Source organism: Solanum verrucosum, unplaced genomic scaffold (genome assembly GCF_900185275.1).
Source record: "Solanum verrucosum unplaced genomic scaffold, falcon-dt-bn FXZP01000189.1, whole genome shotgun sequence".
NCBI classification, from domain to species: Eukaryota; Viridiplantae; Streptophyta; class Magnoliopsida; order Solanales; family Solanaceae; genus Solanum; species Solanum verrucosum.
Window position 1 is genome coordinate 1,638,733 of NW_026020814.1, and position 20,219 is coordinate 1,658,951.

The following is a 20,219-nucleotide window of genomic DNA, read 5'->3' on the forward strand; positions in this document are numbered from 1 at the left end:
AATGTATCCGGATGGTGATTTAATGTATCTGAATTGTGACTTATGTATCCGGAAGGTACAAATTTTAAGGGATTATTGTAATTAGAAAAAGAGTAGGGATCATGTAAGTTATACTTTTTTTTTATGCCTTAAATTTTGCTTCTTCGTATTTGTGGGCTTTGGCCTTTACTCACTTTATTCTCTTATATATATTATGGTCTGTTTGGCCATCTTTGCTAAAAAAAAAGAAGTTGTTCATGCATCAGATTTTTTTGGAAAATTATATATAATAGCAAACTATTAATTCAAATTAAATGCTATAAACATAGTTTGATTTAATTGTACCCCATAACAAACTGTTGCTCCTGGTGAATCTCGCTCGCCACTCTCGTTCTCGCTGGCAGTCTCCCTCATCTCTCTCGCTTTTATACAAACACAAATGTATAAAATGCATTTGTGTTTGTATAAAATGAGAGAAAATTGTATATATACATATATTTTCATTCCCCTCTCTCCCCTCTCTCCCCTCTCCCAGATCTTGCTCGCCACTCTCCCAGATCTCGCTCGCTACTCTCACTCGCCTCCTCACTTTATACAAACACAAATGTATACATTGCGTTTCTGTTTGTATAAAGCGAGAGAAAATTGTATATACAAATACAAATGCATATATTTTTATTCTATACACTTATGATTATACAAATACGATCTTTCCCTGCCCAGTTTTCCTTTGTCTTTTTCTCTTTCTCGCTTTATACAAACACATATTATACAATTGATCTTTTGTATATGTATACCGAAACATAAACATAAACAGATTATACAACTGCTTTCTTTTGTACATGTATAACGAAATATACATATTTATGTTTGCTATGGAGCGCAATTATGCAAACTATAGCTATAACGTACAAATATGATTTTTATGTTTGCTATATGTGAAAGTTGCTCTTTTTTTTACTCCCTTTATTTCAATTTGTTTGTTATATTTTTCTCTTTAGTCTCTTTTAAAAAAAAATTTATTTCTTTAGACAAATTTTTTTAAGTTGAAGACCAAAGAATGAAAGAACATTTTTCGTCAAAAGTAACTTTTACTGTCTTAAACTTTATACAAAATCAAAATGAAAAAGTACTAATGTTTCATGAATTTCTTCACCAATTGTCCCTCTCAAGTTTGATAACGACTTATATAATGAAGGGTCATTAGGTTTGAAGAAATTAGTTATTCTGATATTATTTTTTAGTGAATATTTGGTTTATTAAAAAAATAGTATCATAAAGATATTTTTGTCATTTAAAATATTTTATTTTGAAATAAGTTATATTATGATTATTATTTTACCCAAATAAGAATAACTTATCCTAATAGTATAACCGACAAATATTTCCAATAATAGAAGTAGTGAAGAGGCAAAAAAGAGCATATCTTACCGGTTCCATAAAATCTTGAATAAAGTTTAGTTTGTTCTCTCATATCCTATAAATTCTCATTATCCACCCATTAATTACAAGTAATTAATAAAAACCACAAAACTAAAACGCACTAATCCCATTATCCCACGATCAATCATCAGCACAAACAAAAATAACAACTCCCCTGTTTCTCTCTCTACACACATTCCCACGTTCCTTCCCCCCATTAAACCCCCTCTTATTACTTAAAAACATAACTATAAGTCTCTAATTTTGAGTTGAAATTGAAGAAAAAAAGAAGATACAGAGTTGTTATTGTTACATAAGAGAGATATGAGAGGAGGAGATATAGAAAGCAGAGGCGAAAAAAAACAGGGGAAGCAATCATGCTTCTTCGCATGCTGTGGAAGACACAGATACGCCGTGGCTTTCTTGGTTGATTCCTTTGTTTGTGGTGGCTAATGTTGTTATGTTTGTTATTGTCATGTATTTCAACAATTGTTCCAAACATGATCAGGGTTGTGTAGCTAGGTTTCTTGGAAGGTTTTCTTTTCAGCCGTTGAGGGAAAATCCTCTGTTTGGACCTTCCTCTTCAACGTAAGTTTGAATTTTTTAGATACCCCATGTTGTAATTTTGGATATTTATGTGTTCTTGAGTCGTTTATTGGGTTAAAGGTTGAGTCTTTATGGTTGATGCTTGTTTGTGTTAAAAGAAATTTTAAGTATAGGAGATACAATTTGTTATGTAATTACTAGCTGTATTTGGTTTGCTTATAGGATTTCCTTTTCAGTTACTGTTTCTTGTTTAATTGTCAAAAAGTGTCGGTTGAGAGCGCGGTAAAAGAAATATAGTATAATTTTTAATTTGGATTACCTCTTAGACCTTTGTGTTCTTGTTCAACCTTTCCAGTAGCTGCTGTGAGATTTGTATTTTTTTTTTCGTTTGCTGTTTGAGGTGACTAGTAAGCAGATTTCTACTGTTTTACGCCAGTTTCCTCTACATCCTTTTCAACTTTTGTTTGTCTGTTTGATTGCTACGATTAGTTATATAGAAGTCAGTTTTACATTTATCCCAAACTAGTCAACAATAAACATATGGGATTCTATATTCATTATCATCGTTTAACTGTTTTGGTGACTGTCAACCTATCCCTATGGTTTGCACATAAAAGATTTAGAGATTTTACTGACATATTGTAAACTGCAGTTCTGTTTGTCTTCACCGGAGAAAGCTATAAGTGGCACTGAGGATAGAAACTTCTAGTCTTGTACAGTTCTTGAATAGATTTATTGTGGGGACCTTGCTCCAATTTGTGTGTCTCTTGGTGGGAGTTACTACTTGAAAGTGTCTTATCTGAATGCCTGTCCTACTCTTGTATATGGACCTGTTATTTGTATGCCTCAAGTTGGTGCATGCAAAGACTTCTTCCCAACTTAATACGGCAAACTTTTACTAGGCATCAATGTTGTCTATCTATTTAAGGTTTAATAACTGTCCACACATATGGTAGTTTTGGTTTGGAAGTGATTGTTTTTTCTTTTTTTGGCTTATGAAATATCAAGTATACAAAGTTTATAAGTACTTCTACCCTCAATATAATGGCCTATATTAGGATGGTTAAATGTCTTTGGTAAATTATGCATTTTGTTATTGCTGAAGGTTGGAGAGGCTGGGGGGACTTGAATGGAAGAAAGTGGTCCATCAACATCAAGGATGGAGGCTTATCACGTGTATCTGGTTACACGCTGGTGTTATTCATCTGATTGCGAATATGTTGAGTCTTGTAATTATTGGCATACGTCTTGAACAGCAATGTGGCTTTGGTATGTTATGTGTAATGGTCTTTCTAGTTTGGGTCTTGAAATGCAATTATGTACTCAGTTAAAAGTCATCTTTTGTTTTGCAGTGCGCATTGGAATTATATACTTATTGTCTGGCATTGGTGGGAGCATACTATCTTCCTTGTTTATCCAGAGGAACATCTCTGTTGGTGCTTCAGGGGCACTCTTTGGCCTACTTGGAGCTATGCTTTCAGAACTTATTACGAATTGGTCAATTTACACTAACAAGGTGATAATGCCACTCAATGGATTCCAAAACAATTGTTACAGTGTCCAATTTTCCATTCTCAATTGAAAGAAAGGTTCAGATAGTGTTACCGTTAGAAACTATAGGACGGAGTCAGAACAATGCACTATATATGTATACTTATCATCATTTTGATATTTGGCATAGGTTTGTGCACTCTTGACGCTTTTGGTGATAGTTGCCATCAATCTAGCAGTTGGAATCTTGCCTCATGTGGATAATTTTGCTCACATTGGTGGATTCTTGACTGGATTTCTCCTTGGCTTTGTTCTGCTTCCACGCCCTCAACTAGGGTGGATGCAACGTCGGAATCTTCCAGCTGGTGTTCGTGTGAACTCTAAATACAAGGCTTACCAATACGGGCTGGGGCTTGTTTCTCTTGTTCTGCTTGTAGCAGGGTTAGTATAAGACACAACTTTGGCTCTAAAAGTAATAGTATGAGTTTATACATAATTAAGTATATATATGTATTTGTCATTTTTATTTTTTCATCTGAAAGAAAATCGCAATGCACCCTGACCAGATTATCCATTTGTGCTTAAAATTGCAGGTTTACCATTGGACTGGTGTTGCTATTCCGAGGGGTTAATGGATATGATCACTGCCATTGGTGTCACTACCTCAGCTGTGTTCCAACCTCTAGATGGAAGTGTGATGGAATTAACTAGAGATGCTTGCACAGTTTGGCCTGTAAAGCAGTACTTAAATCATTTGTTTCTTTTAGCATGTTTTCTTCTTTTTAGTTTTTACCACTAGATATCTAGATTTAGTTTGTGTTTATTCATTTACTGTTTTCCCCTTACGAAACAAATGATTCTTAGTAGATAATTCCTGTTGGTGATTTTGCCTTGGCTTTTCAACATATTTGCCTTCTTTTTGTTATGTTTGTTGCTGAGATGAAAAAAGGGGAATGAGCGGAACAAAGACAAAATAAATACTAATTAAGGCACAGGACTTAAAATCAACTTCACATAAGAGTCCAGTGTTGGATGCATGATGGACCTGACAACTGTGTCATGCAACCTGCATGAATTGGACCCTAATATTTATTTGAACACCAGTAGAAGAGATGAAAGTACAACTCTGCTGAGATGAAATCTGTATTTTGGATGGTGGTGGTTGCCCTAATAATTCACGAAGCTGGAGCTGATGATGAATGCAGCACAGTGACAGCACTGGTATCAGCATGTGCCAGTTTCGTGAACTATGGCACACCAGATCCGATTCCAGGTGCACCATGTTGCGTTGCTATGGCAACCCTAAGCACTGTAGCTAGCTCCACTGGTGTTCAGACTCGCCAGTCTGTCTGTAGATGCATGATGGAGCTTATTACTACTTACAACCCAAATGCTACTGCCATTGCCACTCTGCCTGGTTTCTGTGGTGTTTCTCTTGGTTTCACCATTGACCCTAACACTGATTGTGAATAGTAAGACTACAATGAGTTTCTTATCACCAAATACTTCGCAGTTCCTTTTTTCTCTTTTTAGGACCAATAAGGGGGTTTAAAGTGTATTCTACAAGGAACTTTTTACATGAGACATCTGGTTAAGGGTCGTAAGAATCCTACCATTCACCACAACCTTTGCCTTTGGTGGTATATAGTTTCAGTACAACGTCTGATCAATCTTTTTCTTTTCTATTTGCAGTGTCTCGTGACAAATTGGTGTCGGGAAAGTGAATGCTGAAGAAGAAACACTTATCGTCACTCTAATCAAGAAGAGCAACCTTACAAGAACAGTTTGTAATTTGCTATTTACATATGGGTTGTCCAAAGGGAAACTAAACAAAGACTTGGTCTTTACTTCCTTTGATGTCTATAGTATGACGTGAATAATACTTAACGATTGCTCCACATTGACTCACAACAGAATTTGCATTGCATGATAGTAAAAGTTTCCGCAGAAACTAAAAGGAGAAAATCTTACTTGAAACTAAAAAACAAAGGAAGGAAAAATGACAAAACTAATACTAGTTGAGAATAAGTGTCTTAACTAAGAGAGAAAGTAAAAAGGCACCAACAACTAGTTCAACCTTTTGCCTACTTCTTGCTTTCTATTTTCTTAGTCAGCATATCACCAACTTGGGTAAATCCACAAGTAACATTAGAGAAAAGTAAAAAGCTTCATGTTGTGGGGCCGTTTGGTTAGAAAGGAGGTGCCATCCAAAGCATGGAACGAATATTATTTTGAGCATTTTCTTCATCCATGGGGCCCAAATTAAAGTATGTGGGATGAGAACTTTCTGGAAATATATGATTGCTACATTTTATCAAACATTGCCACAGGCAAAATTTAACAACTTAAACGACCATCAAACAAGATAATTGCAACCTGTTATTTTCACTTTACAAACACAAGTCTTGATCAACTTGGCAAGTACTTACCGTAGGTCACATTGAGACCAAGGTTGATTTTTACTACTAGAATTTGTACAGCAAGCCTAAAGGAAGCATTTCTCTATTGTCTCTGGCCAAAGGGAGAGCTGGAATGGACAGTACTGCGATGATCAGGTCTCCCTACTCGGTCTGATTGACCTGATCCTGGTTTTGCTTTGTTCCTGAAGTTACCAAGCGATCTCCAACTATTCTCTGAATTTGTGTCTGCATCCACAAGTCCATCAACATACTTTGTCGAACCAATTTTCTCAAACTGCACTCTTTGCCTAGGTGCGCTATGTGACCTAAAAAAGGGCAGCCCGGTGCACTAAGCTCTTGCTATGTGCAGGGTCCAGAGAAGGGTCAGACCACAAGGGTCTATTGTACATACCACAAGGGCCAGACCCTGCATTTCTGCAAGATGTTGTTTCCACAGCTAGTTCAAACAATATCCATTTAAAAATCCAGTAAAAGAAGAAAGTTACCAAGATGTGCTTGACAATGTTATTGTCCTTCCACAATCTTCTTTTCTTGGCTCTCTGAAACTGGTTTTCTACCAGCAAATCTGGCCTTCATATTGTTGCACAGGTGAAATATTCATATGAATGTTAAAATCACCCACTTCGGAACCATCAGAAAACTTCAGATGAAAAAATCTTCAGAGTAATTTAATGGTTACATAACTTTTAATCAAATGCACTACCCAAATCTATTCTCAAATCTTGATATTAAAAAATTCCATATGTATTCGATTCAAACTCCCATCTGGAAATGTTGTGGGATATCGTACTCAGCTCGGCATATCTTGCTAAACATGGATAAGTATTGGTGAACCAAATTTTGATTCATTGGAACAGTTTCTTCTCTTTTGTGACTTCAATCTTCTGGTTGATGCTGACAGTAATTTTCCCCTCCGGATAATCCACATATAAGAACCATTCTTGGTTTGTTGAATCGTTGGTAACATGTCACTTGTCATTTATCTTTAATTTTTAAAGACTACAAGAGAAAAGAAATGAAGCGATGTTAAAGAATAAATAATATGGAAACAATAAGATTCTTATAATTATTATGATCTCGTTCCAGGAACATTGCAACTAAAATATACAAAGTTATCATTTTTCAAGCCAAATGCCCCAAAGGAGGTAGTATGAGGTGATTCATCCATTTCACAGATTTAGTGAGTGCATCACAATACTACCAAATCCTTCTTCTGAAGATGGAAAAGCTAAAAACAAATAACAGAATGAAGAAAAAGAAGCTGGAAGATACCAACAAGTAATACATTTCATAATCATGACTCCATTTTTCCTTTGCTATTCTCCATGTAAATATTCACATCTACCTTCAGCAGTTCTTCAAATATAAATTCCCAAGGTAAAATATGAATTGTATTTGTAATATGATAACCACATAAATATGAATTACTATTTGTTACTCCCTTTGTCCCAAGTTATGTGAAGGGGTTCGGAGTACGAGGATCAAACAATTGATTTTGATTATGAATTCATGTATGGAATCTTCAAAATAAAATTTTACATATTTTAAAAATAGCTTGAGAAAATTGTAGTCAAAGAACCTTTTTTTCACCACAAGGGAACAGATCATTGCACCGACACAGTAGCACCCTTACTTGCATATACATAAGAAGGGAGACCGAGTGTACATGTCATGGATAATTATGCACATTAACATTTTTCTGACTTAGTTAAAGTGTCATAAGACCTAACCTCCCCAAAAAGCTGATTAGTGTTTGTTTCAACCACTTCCAGAAGTCTTTCCATCTACAACTTTATTCCTGAACACCTCCTCAGGCAGCACGACCCTGAAAACAGCATAATGGTGATTTAAGCTCCGCTCCCCTTGCAATCTGTGAACACTTCCTAGTGCACCAACACTGGAATTTGGGGAAGAAAAAAATATCCGTCTAACTCTTTGATGTACAAGCGCCATTGCGCACATTGCACATGGCTCCCAGGCCAGATAAATGTCATATCCAGTACATAGATAAGGTCTGAGCGATTGATAACTATGGCCATTGCTTTGGAAGCCAGACTCCTCGATCTTCTGTCTTTTCAAAGGAGATAGAGCTTTGTGATCAGGAAAAAGTTGTAGATCCCTGGCAGCAGAATTTTCAATGGCAACAATAGCCGCATGCCGCAAAGGATGCCAGCAACTAGAGTTTTGCAGTGCCCATTGCCAAGGATGTACACAAGCAACATTGTCAGTTATAGGTTTGAATTCACTAATTGAACCATCCAAAAGTGACATTTGCTGGTTTTCCAAATTAGAGGCTTTGAGGTTTTCTAGATAGTTCGAGCAGCTACCTTCCTTGCTGACCCCATTTGCAAGACTGGCCGAGGATATTACCTGGTCACAAGCACTTGCAATGACCTGCTTAGTTGAAGGATCTACAATAACAGCAGCATTGACCACCTGACCAATAGAAGATGTTGCCAAATTAATGGTGTGTCTCATGAAACCGACAACTGATTGCGACTCCTCTTCACTAAATCCAGTTATGCCACTGATGTTGTAGGTTGGCGGATGATACGAAGTAGGCCAGAGCTTGCACTGTTCGTCCCATTCTTCTTTTGATGTTGCAGCATATTTGCAAACTTTTGTGATGAAAGTACTCAACTGGTATGATTTGACAAGTTCAAGAATCTCGTATGGCATGCAATCATCTCCACCATCATTTCCAACAGTCATACATAAAAGCAGAGATAATTGAGGTTCCCCCCATCAATGCTTTTCTTCTGCACACGCTTCACATGTTGCAAATTTTCCAGTGGTGCAATCTTATTTAACTTCCTGACTAGAGTATTGGCATCTTTGGGTTCAATGACAGAAGCAAGCACGTTAACTGTGGGTTGGAGATGAGGAAGAAAGGATGACTTTTCAGGTATGTGAATGATTTTGCAGACTAGTGGCAATACACTCGTTGTATTCTCCATCCTCTCAGTCTCAGTTGCCTTTGCTCAGTTTACTGTGATACAGCCACCCGTGGCTCTAATCACAAACACGGGTCTGGCTTTCAGTGCCTATTTATGCTTCTTCTTTTTCTGCAAAGAAGAAAGATTATTTGACTCCCAAACAGTAACACCTTCACATAATACGGGACAAAGCAAGTATTAATTGTTTGCTTAGAATTAACAACTTTTGTTGCATTGCAGCATCACATGTATCTCTTGTGCAACTATCTTGCTCCATCGTCATTTTAGTTCTAAACAATTTAGATATTACCAGTCATTATACTAAAAGCTTTCAAATAAAGTTACAAAGAAAATGAGCACCCAAATAAGAATAAAACAGAATCTAATAGCCCAGAAAAGCTAAATTGTTCTCTAGTTAATCTCCTAATAATTTCATAACAGAACAAAAGATCTCAGTGAGTGATCTATCCATAAAAGAGGCGGAGCCAGGATTTGGGACTTATGGGTTCTGAATTTAGGACAATGATCTCAAGCTAGTAAGTAAAACCGTCAAATTAAAGTACGAGTACAATTAGATATGATTCTTCTAGAATTCAAAAAAAGAGAGTTCCACAAAATCACCACTTGCCAATTATTTACTCAGGCCAACATTATTCTTAAGGAAGAATAACTGAGACACATAAATTGTGATTAAAAATGTTCATATTAAACTGTTCTGGAAAAACTGAGGCTTTCTTCTATGTTCTATCTGCACCTAAGAAAATCTGTCCCTCTTTCCTCTTTTACTCAGGCCAACACTCTTCCTATGGAAGAACAAGTAAGTTAACAATAAGCACTTTATTCAACTGAATGAGAAATAACAGTTACGAATCAAAATGTTACAAGGGTTCGTCTACTTTGAACCATCAGTATTGATAATACATTTGTTTGTGGAGCTTTCAACATAAATACTTTTTCTTTCAATACATTTTCCTAATTAGTTGATACTTTATTAGGTTGCTACCAGTTTTAACTACTGAATGAGAGGATAAATTCTAGCGAATTGAATTTTATGTTACAGAATCAGCTGCTTCAAAGTTTTGTATATTCTACGAGCTTGGGAAGAGACTCACTTGGACTACCACCCATTAGGTTGGTCCCCCACTTAGTTAATTGCTTAGACAACTCAGTTATTGCCACACTATTTGAACTAGCATTATCAACTATAACAGTGAAAATCCGATGCAATTCCCACTCATGTAAACACTTACTAATAGACTTTGCAAGATCTTCACCTCTATGACTAGAGATTGGAAAAAAGTTGATAATTCTTTTATGCAAAGTCCATTTTTTATCAATCCAATGAGCAATAATGACCATATAATTGATTCTTTGTATGGAAGTCCAAGTATCAGTGGTTGAAGACACCTTTTGTTGTGTTTCCTTGAAAACAGCCATCATTTTATGTTTTTCTTCATCAAAAAGATCAAAACAATCATGAGTCACAGTGGTACAAGAAGGAATGAGGAAACAAGGTTGTGCTACTTCCATAAATTGTTTAAAACCATCTTTTTCAACAAATCTGAAAGGAAGTTCATCAAGAATTACCATACGACACAAAGCCTTCCTACACTCTTCCTGCTCAAATTTCCATGGAACAACAACTAGATCACCCTTGTTACCCCATATCACTGGTTGAAATGCTAATTTTGATTGTTTAATATCAATATTATAAGGCATCTTCTTGCATTTAGGTATATGACCAATCATTGCCGTCGTACCATGTTCTTTTGTGTCAGCAAACTACTCTTGCTTACAATAGTTACAAACACCCTTATCATTTTCATCAGAATTAGCTTTACAAGTAAAATGATCCCATGCACGGGATCTTTTTTTCCTTTCTTTCTTTACTTTGGACTGAGCAGTTTGAGTTTGACCTATTGCATTTTAATTAGAAGCTCCACTTTCACCAACAACCTTACAAGTTATGATATTTTCAGCCATGATACTTTCACCAAAGACTGCAAAAACATATAAAATAATCATTCATTGAACAATTTCTTATAAGAGGCCGATGAACTGTTGAAGGAACTAAACAGAGACTGAACAATAGCTAAAACAAATTATAATGCCAATTCAAACAATAGTTTATTGTAGCAAGAACTACAAATGCTAAGTAGAATCAGAAGTTACACACAAGACACAAGGCAGCAAGTAGAAGACTACAAAGTACAAACAAATGATCCAAAGTGCCAAGTTAAATGCCAATTCAAAAAAAAAAAAAACAGTAATGCCAATTCAACTCTTTCAATTGTAGTTTTCTCATAAATCAAATCCAAACGTGGCAGTGAAATCGTGAAATCAAAGTGCAATTTAGACTTACAATTGCAGAGATTGAGAAATCGTGAACGCGTGAGCAGAGTTGTAATTCTGAGAGTGAAATGGAGGCAGTGAGCGACTGAGTTTTGTAAGACCTAAGTGAAAATTCACAATCATTTTCTCATAAATCAAACCCAAACATCACCCTTGACAGTGAAATCTTGAAATTAAGTGAATTTAAAATTTTTGAGACTTACTTGTGAGCGGAGAGTGAAATTGCGAGCTTCTAAGTCCTGAGAGTCAATAAGAAGTGAGAAGACTCGAGCTTCTAATTTGTGAGCACGATGAATCAGTGAAATTGTGACTCGTGGAGTTGTCGTCGTCACCTGAGTGGATGAGGAGTGAGACTTGCCGTCGCCTCGCCTGAGGACTGTATTAGTGGCGCTTTGACTTCTAAGTCCTAAAAACCCTAACTGGGAAATAGGAATAATATATATATATATATATATATATATATAAATTTGGTTGGTTGAGTGTTGAAATAATTAAGTAAACAAAGTAAAAGGTGGTCTTTTAATCTTCGGGGCACTCTTTGTTTCTAGTTGGTGGGGGCGGAGCTACATGAAACTTAGGGGGTCGGAGTTGTTCAAAAATATTAGTATATATATAGGATTGATTTACGAGTATATATTTAATAATCAATCCTTGAGCATAAGCTAAAGGCTTGGTTCAAGATTCCCTCAAATCTTCTTGGCTGTGCATATCTGGGTAGCATCCTTTTTGTCAATTTACACTAACAAGGTGGTAATGGATTCCAAAACAATTGTTGTAGTGTCCAATTTTACATCCTCAATCGAAAGAAAGGTTCAGACAGTGTTTCTATTAGAAACTATAGGATGGAGTCATTGCATTAATTATAGTCGGACTGGTGTTGCTGTTCCGAGGGGTTAATGGATATGATCATGATTCATGGCCATTGGTGTCACTACCTCAGCTGTGTTCCCACCTCTAAATGGACAGTAACTAGAGATGCTAGCACAAAGCCTGTAGAGCAGTAGTTAAATCATTTGTTTCTTTTAGCATGTTTTCTTCTTTCTAGTTTTTACCACTAAATTAAATATCTAGAGCGTTTCATTACTAGTATTTCTTTTGTCTTTGTTCTGCTAATTCTTTCATCTCAGCAACAAACATAACAAAAAGAAGCCTTCATTTTGTTATGTTTGTTGCTGAGATGAAAGAATTAGCAGAACAAAGACAAAAGAAATACTAGTAAGGTACTAAGGCACATGACTTAATATCTATTTACATATTTAAGAGTCCAGTGTTGGATGCATGATGGACCTGACAACTCTGTCATGCAACCTGGATGAAATGGACACACAATCACCCTCATGTTTATTTTGAATACAAGTAGAAGAGATTCTATTATATCAGTTGCAACTTGCAACTATTCTGAAGATGAATCTGTATTTTGGATGGTGATGGTTTTCAGGGTTGCCTTAATAATTCGCAAAGCTGCAGCTGATGACGAGTGCAGCACAGTGACATCACTGGTATCAGCATGCGCCAGCTTCGTGAACTATGGCACACCAGATCCAATTCCAGGTGCACCATGCTGCATTGCTATAACGACTCTAAGCACCATAGCAAGCTCCACTGGCATTCAGACTCGCCAGTCTGTCAGTAGATGCATGATGGATCTTATTACTACTTACAATCCAAATGCTACTGCCATTGCCACTCTGCCTGGTTTCTGTGGTGTTTCTCTTGGTTTTAGCATTGACCCTAACACTGATTGTGAATAGTAAGACTACCATGAGTTTCTTACCGCCAAATACTTTGCAGTTCCTTTTTTTCCTTTTTAGGACAAATAAGGGGGTTAAAGTGTATTCTACAAAGAACTTTTTACACGAGACATCTCATTTAGGGATGAGAGAATCCAGCCATTCACCACAACCTTTCAGACTTTCAGTACAACGTCCTATCAATCCTTTTCTTTTCTTTTTGCAGCGTCTCATGACAAATTGGTGTCTGGAAAATGATGCTGAAGAAGGAGAACTTATGGTCACTCGAATCAAGACGAGCAACCTTACAAGAACAGTTTGTATTTTGTTTTTTAATATGGTTGTCCAAAGGGAAACTAAACAAAGAGTTGGTCTTTACTTCCTCTGATGACTAGTATGATGTGAATAATACTTAAGATTGCTCCCCATTGACTCACAATTCCATTAAAGGATGTCAATAATTACAGCAGGAAAATCCTACTTGAGACTAAAAAACAAAAGGAGGAAAAATGACAAAACTAATACTACTTTAGACTACAAAATTGTCTCAAGGTACCAATTCAACAACTAGTTCAACCTTTTGCCTACTTCTTGCTTTGAATTTTCTTAGTCAGCATATCACCAACTTGGGTAATTCAACAATTAGCATAAGAGAAAAGTAAAAAGTGCAGCTGTATATCTTCATGTAATAAGTAACATTGGCATCAGCTTCATGTTGTGGGGCTGTTTGGTTCAAAAGCATGGAAAGAATATTATTTTGGGCATTTTCTTCATCCATGGGACCCAAATCAAAGTATGTGGGATGAAAACTTTCTGGGAATATATTGATTACTACTTTTCTTTTGTCATTTCAGTTTTGGATCTTCAATTTTACGAATGATTGAGCAACTATTTGGGGTCTAATGTCATCGAAAAGGCAGCTTAAAGTAAAGATTTTTAGCCTAACATAAAAGGTATTGCCTTCGTGAATGCATAGTTCATGTGAGGGGAAGTGACTGATGGGAGGAAAAACCGACAATTGTGAAGACAAACCTATAGCTTATTGTCTGAGTATTTGGTAAGAGTTAATAATTAAACATAAGACCAACAAATCACAAAAATGGATATCAGCTAATAAGTAATATGTATTGTTATTCTTTTGGCAAAAGTGACTCACCAATCTCCCAATTCTTTTGGTCCCTTCATAGTTATTCCTGTCCCACTGCTTTGAGGGGTCATTTTTCCTTTTAAAAGCACTTAAATCTAGATGTCTAGTAGTAATGGCAGGTTCATTGTACATGAACTACCTTTTTTGCTTAGATGCTGTAATTATGGGCATCCTTTAATGAAATTTTCTCACTTCACTTTTATCAAAAAAAAAAAAAAAAGTTCTTGATGGCACATTAATAGTGCACATCAGGCATATTACAAGTCATTTAAGAATGGTAGTACTACATTTTATCAAACATTGTCACAGGCAATAATTAATAACTCAACATTGTTACAAGCAAAATTTAGTAACTCAACAGAAGACAATCCAAGCAACCTGTTATTTTCACTCTACAAACATAAGTCTTGTCATCAACTTGGCAAGTACTTACCTTAGGTCATATTGAGACCAAGGTTGATTTTTACTACTAGAATTTGTACAGCAAGACTAAATTGCTTTGCATGTCAAAGGAAGCATCACTCTATTGTCTCGGGCCAAAGGGAGAGCTGGACCGGACAGCACTGCGATGATCAGGTGTCCCTACTCGGTCTGATTGACCTGATCCTGGTTTTGCTTTGTTCCTAAAGTTACCAAGTGATCTCCAACTCTTCTCTGAATTTGTATCTGCATCCACAAGTCCATCAACATACTTTGTCGAACCAATTTTCTCAAACTGCACTCTTTGCCTGGGTGCGCTATGCGACCTAAGTTTCGCAAGATATGATTCCGTATTAGACATATAGTTGGGGTGACCTAGGTAGTCCCCAAACAAGCTTCGTGAGCACTCACTTCTCGAAGGAGAGGGGCCTCTTCTACTGCTACTCCCTGGTCTGGACAATGTGGAGTGTACTCCAGGGCTGTGCTCAACAGTCCAAGCAACTGGCTGATCAGTATCTTGACAAAATGCCAGTGACCTCAAAGATGACACTTCCCCTGAAGATATACTAGGATTTGGTTTCATATGGTTTGCCAAATGTTTCGACATAGAGTTGACAGTTCTTGTTCCGTGTGCATTGTCATTCCAAGATGAATAATGTGAATTGTGAGACTTTTTCTCACTTCGTTTGGGGTGTAAACGTGGCTTCCATGTGTCTATCTCAAGTATCTTGTCAGTGCTCTCATCATGATCTCCACCATTTTTTTTCAGGGAAGTATCTCCGTAGCCATTTTTTGCACATTCCTCCATCCAGTGATGTATATATTGTGAAGCCAAATGTGACCTATCCTGACCCAAGCTCTCATGTGGTTTCAATTTGGAACCAGATTTCTGCATTTAATATGGAAAAAAAAGAAGATGCATTAATGCATGCATGATTGTAATTGGCAGACATCTAACTGAAATGAGTTTTACTGGATAAATAAGGTCCCTTTTACTTCTAGGAACTGCCGACATCTCTGAGAATGAATATGCCTCCATGTGAAGTTTGCGAAGAGAAAATAAAATATAATTCAGAATTACTGGTGAGTGCTACCTTCAGGTTTGGCCCATGATATTTACAATTGAATGAATACTGCTGTGGATCATACTTTCTCGGAGTTGCAATGCCCTGCAAGATTTTTGGTGAAATAGAAAATGGTTACCATACAATCCAATCAATGTACAAGTTCAAAATTGATCAGTGTAAACAGTCGCTCTGACCAAGTATATTGAGGCAACATTTTAGTCTTAGAACATTCCTGCATGAGTCATTTACACTTCAAGATCTTACCAGTTGAAGTAGATTAACAATAGTTTGTCGACAAAAGAACATTCAAAAGACCCTAGCTTTTACTGAGATCATGAGGTCAAGACTAGAGTATGTTTAGACAAGGCTGTCCATGGCTCATCTCTAAAATATAATACTTACAGGATGCTCAAATCGTGAAGCTCTGATGCTGGAATGAGAAGGATCTGAAGTTACATTCCGGTTGGCAGAAGCTCGGGCCTGGATTCGAGCCATGGCTTGCATACGTCGGAGCATATCTGCACTTTGTTTCCTCACTATACGACCTCTGACTAGTGCTTGCAGCTTCACTAGTCCCTTAAGTGCCCTCAGTGCCCTTCTAGCCTACAACATGCCCCCCACAGAACAAAAATGTCAATTAATCTTAGCCATCGCAATTAACCAGTAGCATCCAGTGCCTAGCTCATGAATTAAAATTCTGTATTACCCAAAAAGATATTGCAGTTTTATTTGATCCCATACATCAGGGTGGGTTAAGCAATAATTCTTTATAGTTGAATACAAAGCACTATGGCAATAAATTATGAGGACCAAACAGAAAAAACAGCAGCAATGTGCTTGATCCTCTTCTTGAATCATGCTGCATGAGTTATATTAATTTTATCTAGTAGGTATCATCCAGTGAAGTCCATAGGCAGCTTAATTTTGAACCTTTTAAGTGTTCAATTAGCACCTGTTGCAGATCTATACTGTCGGCAGCAGCTGAAGGTAGACTCATTTTCCTCCTATCCGACTCTACATATACAACTGAAATTTGTTGAAAAAACATATACTTATATTAAACCTGCACCTAAAATCACAAAGTGCTGCAGCACACTGCACTCCAATTAATCTAAAATTGTCAACTTGTCTCAAGAAATTTCTCCAGGAAACAAGATTAAAGACTTGTCACTATATTCATCACCATTAATGATGATTATAACATTAGTATGGACACCAATGAGCTATTATTTTGTTAAGTTAACTGGAGTGAAACAGGGTGGTTGGGAAGTCCTTTTCCTCAATCTTGACAACACTTAACATAAGAAGAAGAAAAATCTTACTCCATTATAGTAGAGAAAGACAAGTCACTTCACCTAGTCCATTACTTAAGTTCAGCAAGACATTAGATGAACCAACTCTCTAGTATGCTATGCCCGCCCTCCTTGTTTTAATTATTGATTTGGATCCAGGTAGGTAGGAAAATGAGGTTTGTCAAAAAAAAAGTTTAATACTTCTTTTTAAAACCTTGAATGAACAGTGTTTCTTTGCTGATACTGCCAAAAAACAAAAAAAAAAAAGCAATCTTTTATACACACTTTTTGAAACCCCAAGAGGTTTAGCTAAAAAAAATGAAAAAAAGAACAAATTATTGTTGGTACAGGAGAAGTGAAGAGGACACAAGGTCAAAAAATTAATTAATGGAAGATTCAAAAAAGAGTGACAATGACTTAACAGACACGAAGGAGTGGATAGTTTTGAAACCCATGGTATCATTTCGTTAAGATTGCGAAGTTACTGTGCAACTTGTCAGTTGTCTCCTTCAATTCTCCCTCCCCAACCACAAAAATTGATAACAACTAATTTTACTAAAATCATATTAACATTATACTAACTACGTTTCAATTTATTTGTTTTAATTTTAATCCTCGTTCTAAAAAGTTTCGAATTAAAATCAAACAAACAAATTGAAACGAATCAAAAAAAAAAAACACTAACCAAGTAAGCTCGAAATTCTGACTGAATTTTAACGGCAGCCCATTCACGGCGGCGTTCGGTGTTGCTACTCGCATAAGCCGAAGCAGACCTCTTACCACTTGTAAGCCTAACAACCTCCGCCGCAGCCTGAGCGGCGGCCAGTGCCGCCTCTGCAACCGCGGCAGTGGCTGCCGCAACCGCTATGGCGTGCTTGTTCGCGTCCAGTGCTTCCGCATAAGGGCTTGCCGGTGGGTCTTCATTCCCATAAGCAATCTCAGCTCCAGTGGTTCTCCCACTTCCATTGGAAGATTTCCGGAGACCCCACTTGTTATTCTTTCCCTCTATCGCCGGCGGTGATGATTCCGACGGCGATTTCTTGGAACCGAGAAGCGAACGTAACCATCTGCTGGCTTTACCCATGTATCATGAGTTCATTTTTGAGAGGATTTGAGTGGATCTTGAGACAGTGGTAATGAATTGACGGGAGTATGGGCGTGGGTATATAAGGGTGGTTGGAAATTGGGACCCTATAAATGTAAAGACGACGAGTTTTGACAGGTAAGAATTGGGTCCTTGTGCTTCTCCATTGGCACCCACTCTTCCGTCCTCACATCACAATATCTCGCTTCTCTATATACTTTTTTTGGGTTAATAAAGTCATTTTTTTCAACAAGAGTTACCATAGCACAATGTCCACATCACAGAATTCATGTTTGACTGCTGGCTCGGTGTGAGAAACATATCTAAATTATCACTTATTAATTTAATAAACACATATCAATGTTAGCAGATCAAATGTGTGTATACACGTACTTAGGCATGTAGGACATGAATTTCCGTCTCCATAACATAAATAATCTCTTAATTATAGAAATAGGTCTAAAATGATCCATTAACTATACATTTAACGAATTTAGTCCTTTAACTATTCAAAAACTTATCAGTTTTGGTCCTTTAACTATACACTTACCGGTTTTAGTTCTTTAAGTATTCAAAAACTTATCAGGTTTGGTCTTTGTCCATTTTTTAATACAAATAGCTTAGGTTTATATTAACGGAAATTTTCGTGAAATTAAATCTTTAATCCATTTTTTAAGTTGTTTCTCTATTTCCGCTCTTTTTTCTTAAAACTACTCTTATGAAAAGAACAATAACGTCAACGATTCAAAATAAAATTAATGAGGAAAGAAGATATAAGTCCTAATTTTATTCAATGGAGGATAAAATTAAGCATATAATTGTTGTTAATGACTTGAATCTGCACTTGAATATGCTAATTCGTGTAGATTTTATTTAATTTACTCAAATTTCTTTACGTAAAATAAAATGAATAGAATAATCAAATTGATCTATTTAAAAAAAAAAATTACAAATCTACCATTTTATAAATTTCAATTTTTGAAAAATTAAACAAATTCCGTTCAATGAAGTTGGAGTACAAACTTTGGATTTAACGGGTAATAATTTTTTTCTTTATATAATAAAGTTTAGCATATTCAAGTCATTAGTGACAATAATATGCTTCATTTTATCCTCTGTTGAATAAAATTATGATTTATAATTTTTTTCCTCGTGAATTTTATTTTAAATCGTTGAGGTTAAGGTTCTTCGCATAAGTTTAATTTGAAGAAAAAGTTGCTAAATGATTTAATTTCTCGAGGCATTGATTCTGTTAATATAAACCTAAGCTATTTGTATTTTAAAAAAAATGGAGAAAGACCAAACCTGATAAGTTTTCGAATATTTAAAGGACTAAAATCGGTAAGTTTATAGCTAAGAGATTAAAACCGGTAAGCGTATAATTAAGAGACCAAAGTTGAAAAGTTTTTGAATAGTTAAAAAACTAAATCCGTTAAGTGTATAGTTAATAGACTATTTTAGACCTACTCCTATAGTTAAGGGACTATTTATGTCATTTTCTCTTTATTTTTGCTTACACATTTTTAGATTATGAAGTGTCAAAAATACACCTAAATTATTATTTTTGAGTTTCACACCTAAATTATGATGAGGGTAAAAACACACTTATATTATAACTCATAAATTTGACAAACGCATCTCGTAATGGTATATATATTAGATTCTCTTTGTAAAAAAAAATGTCACATGAATTACCACGTGAAAAAAATGCCACATGATGAGTACTTATCTGGCTTGCTTTTAATAATTCATATTACCTAAGTATTACCCAGTATAAAGGAAAAAAACACCACCTAACGTCCGAAATTTTGAATCACAATTAATATAATAAGTTAATAACGAAAGTTGATCAAAATTGCATTCAAAATCTTCAATTAAAAAATCTACACGTTGGTGAAAAGGGCTAAAAAGAAAAAAAAAATCCTCATTTCCTCTGCAACCAACACCAAGATAGCTTCTCAAATACCTTCGTTACCTCAATATTAGATCTTGAAAATGAACAACAACCTACGATCCACTACCCCTACCCCATAATAAATTATTTTTTCACAATGGTAATTCATGTGACAATGTTTATTAATAAAAAGAGAGCGTATCACACATTATCACATATCACATATTATTTGAGGTATGTTCTGACATATTTTTCATAACTTTTAGTTCAAATTTTGAGATTTTTTTGCGTGTTTTCTCATTCGTCAATTAGATAGTTAAATCAATCATATAAAATATATCACTTCTTTTAGTTATATGCATATACCTCAATAAACTGTAAAAACTCATACATTCTCTACTTGAAATTAATGCGTATAATTGAAGGAAATGACATATTC

The 20,219-nt window shown here is 35.9% G+C and overlaps 4 protein-coding genes and 1 pseudogene across 4 annotated transcripts; 3 read left to right on the forward strand and 2 right to left on the reverse strand.

Annotated features, from left to right (window-relative positions):
- The first annotated feature begins 1,725 nt into the window (after positions 1 to 1,725).
- On the forward strand, positions 1,726 to 4,325 carry LOC125813237 (RHOMBOID-like protein 2; annotated as a pseudogene).
- Positions 4,326 to 4,572: 247 nt separating this feature from the next.
- Positions 4,573 to 4,974, forward strand: LOC125813260 (putative non-specific lipid-transfer protein 14). The gene has a single exon (XM_049492749.1). It carries the CDS (start codon positions 4,573 to 4,575, stop codon positions 4,909 to 4,911), a length of 339 nt encoding a protein of 112 aa, XP_049348706.1. The 3' UTR covers positions 4,912 to 4,974.
- Positions 4,975 to 5,837: 863 nt separating this feature from the next.
- On the reverse strand, positions 5,838 to 8,919 carry LOC125813226 (tRNA-specific adenosine deaminase TAD3-like). Its single transcript, XM_049492705.1, is given in 3 exon segments — positions 5,838 to 6,857; positions 7,589 to 8,602; positions 8,605 to 8,919. Coding segments are annotated over 2 exon segments (1,197 nt in total). The 5' UTR covers positions 8,816 to 8,919; the 3' UTR covers positions 5,838 to 6,857; positions 7,589 to 7,616.
- Positions 8,920 to 12,483: 3,564 nt separating this feature from the next.
- LOC125813311 (putative non-specific lipid-transfer protein 14) lies at positions 12,484 to 12,897 on the forward strand. Its single transcript, XM_049492804.1, has one exon. It carries the CDS (start codon positions 12,484 to 12,486, stop codon positions 12,895 to 12,897), a length of 414 nt encoding a protein of 137 aa, XP_049348761.1.
- A 1,437-nt stretch (positions 12,898 to 14,334) lies between these two features.
- On the reverse strand, positions 14,335 to 18,088 carry LOC125813219 (protein IQ-DOMAIN 23-like). The gene is made up of 4 exons (XM_049492699.1): positions 17,488 to 18,088; positions 15,913 to 16,113; positions 15,538 to 15,612; positions 14,335 to 15,332 (listed from the first exon to the last, which is right to left on the reverse strand). Exons 1-4 carry the CDS (start codon positions 17,884 to 17,886, stop codon positions 14,547 to 14,549), a joined length of 1,461 nt encoding a protein of 486 aa, XP_049348656.1. The 5' UTR covers positions 17,887 to 18,088; the 3' UTR covers positions 14,335 to 14,546.
- Positions 18,089 to 20,219: the final 2,131 nt, after the last annotated feature.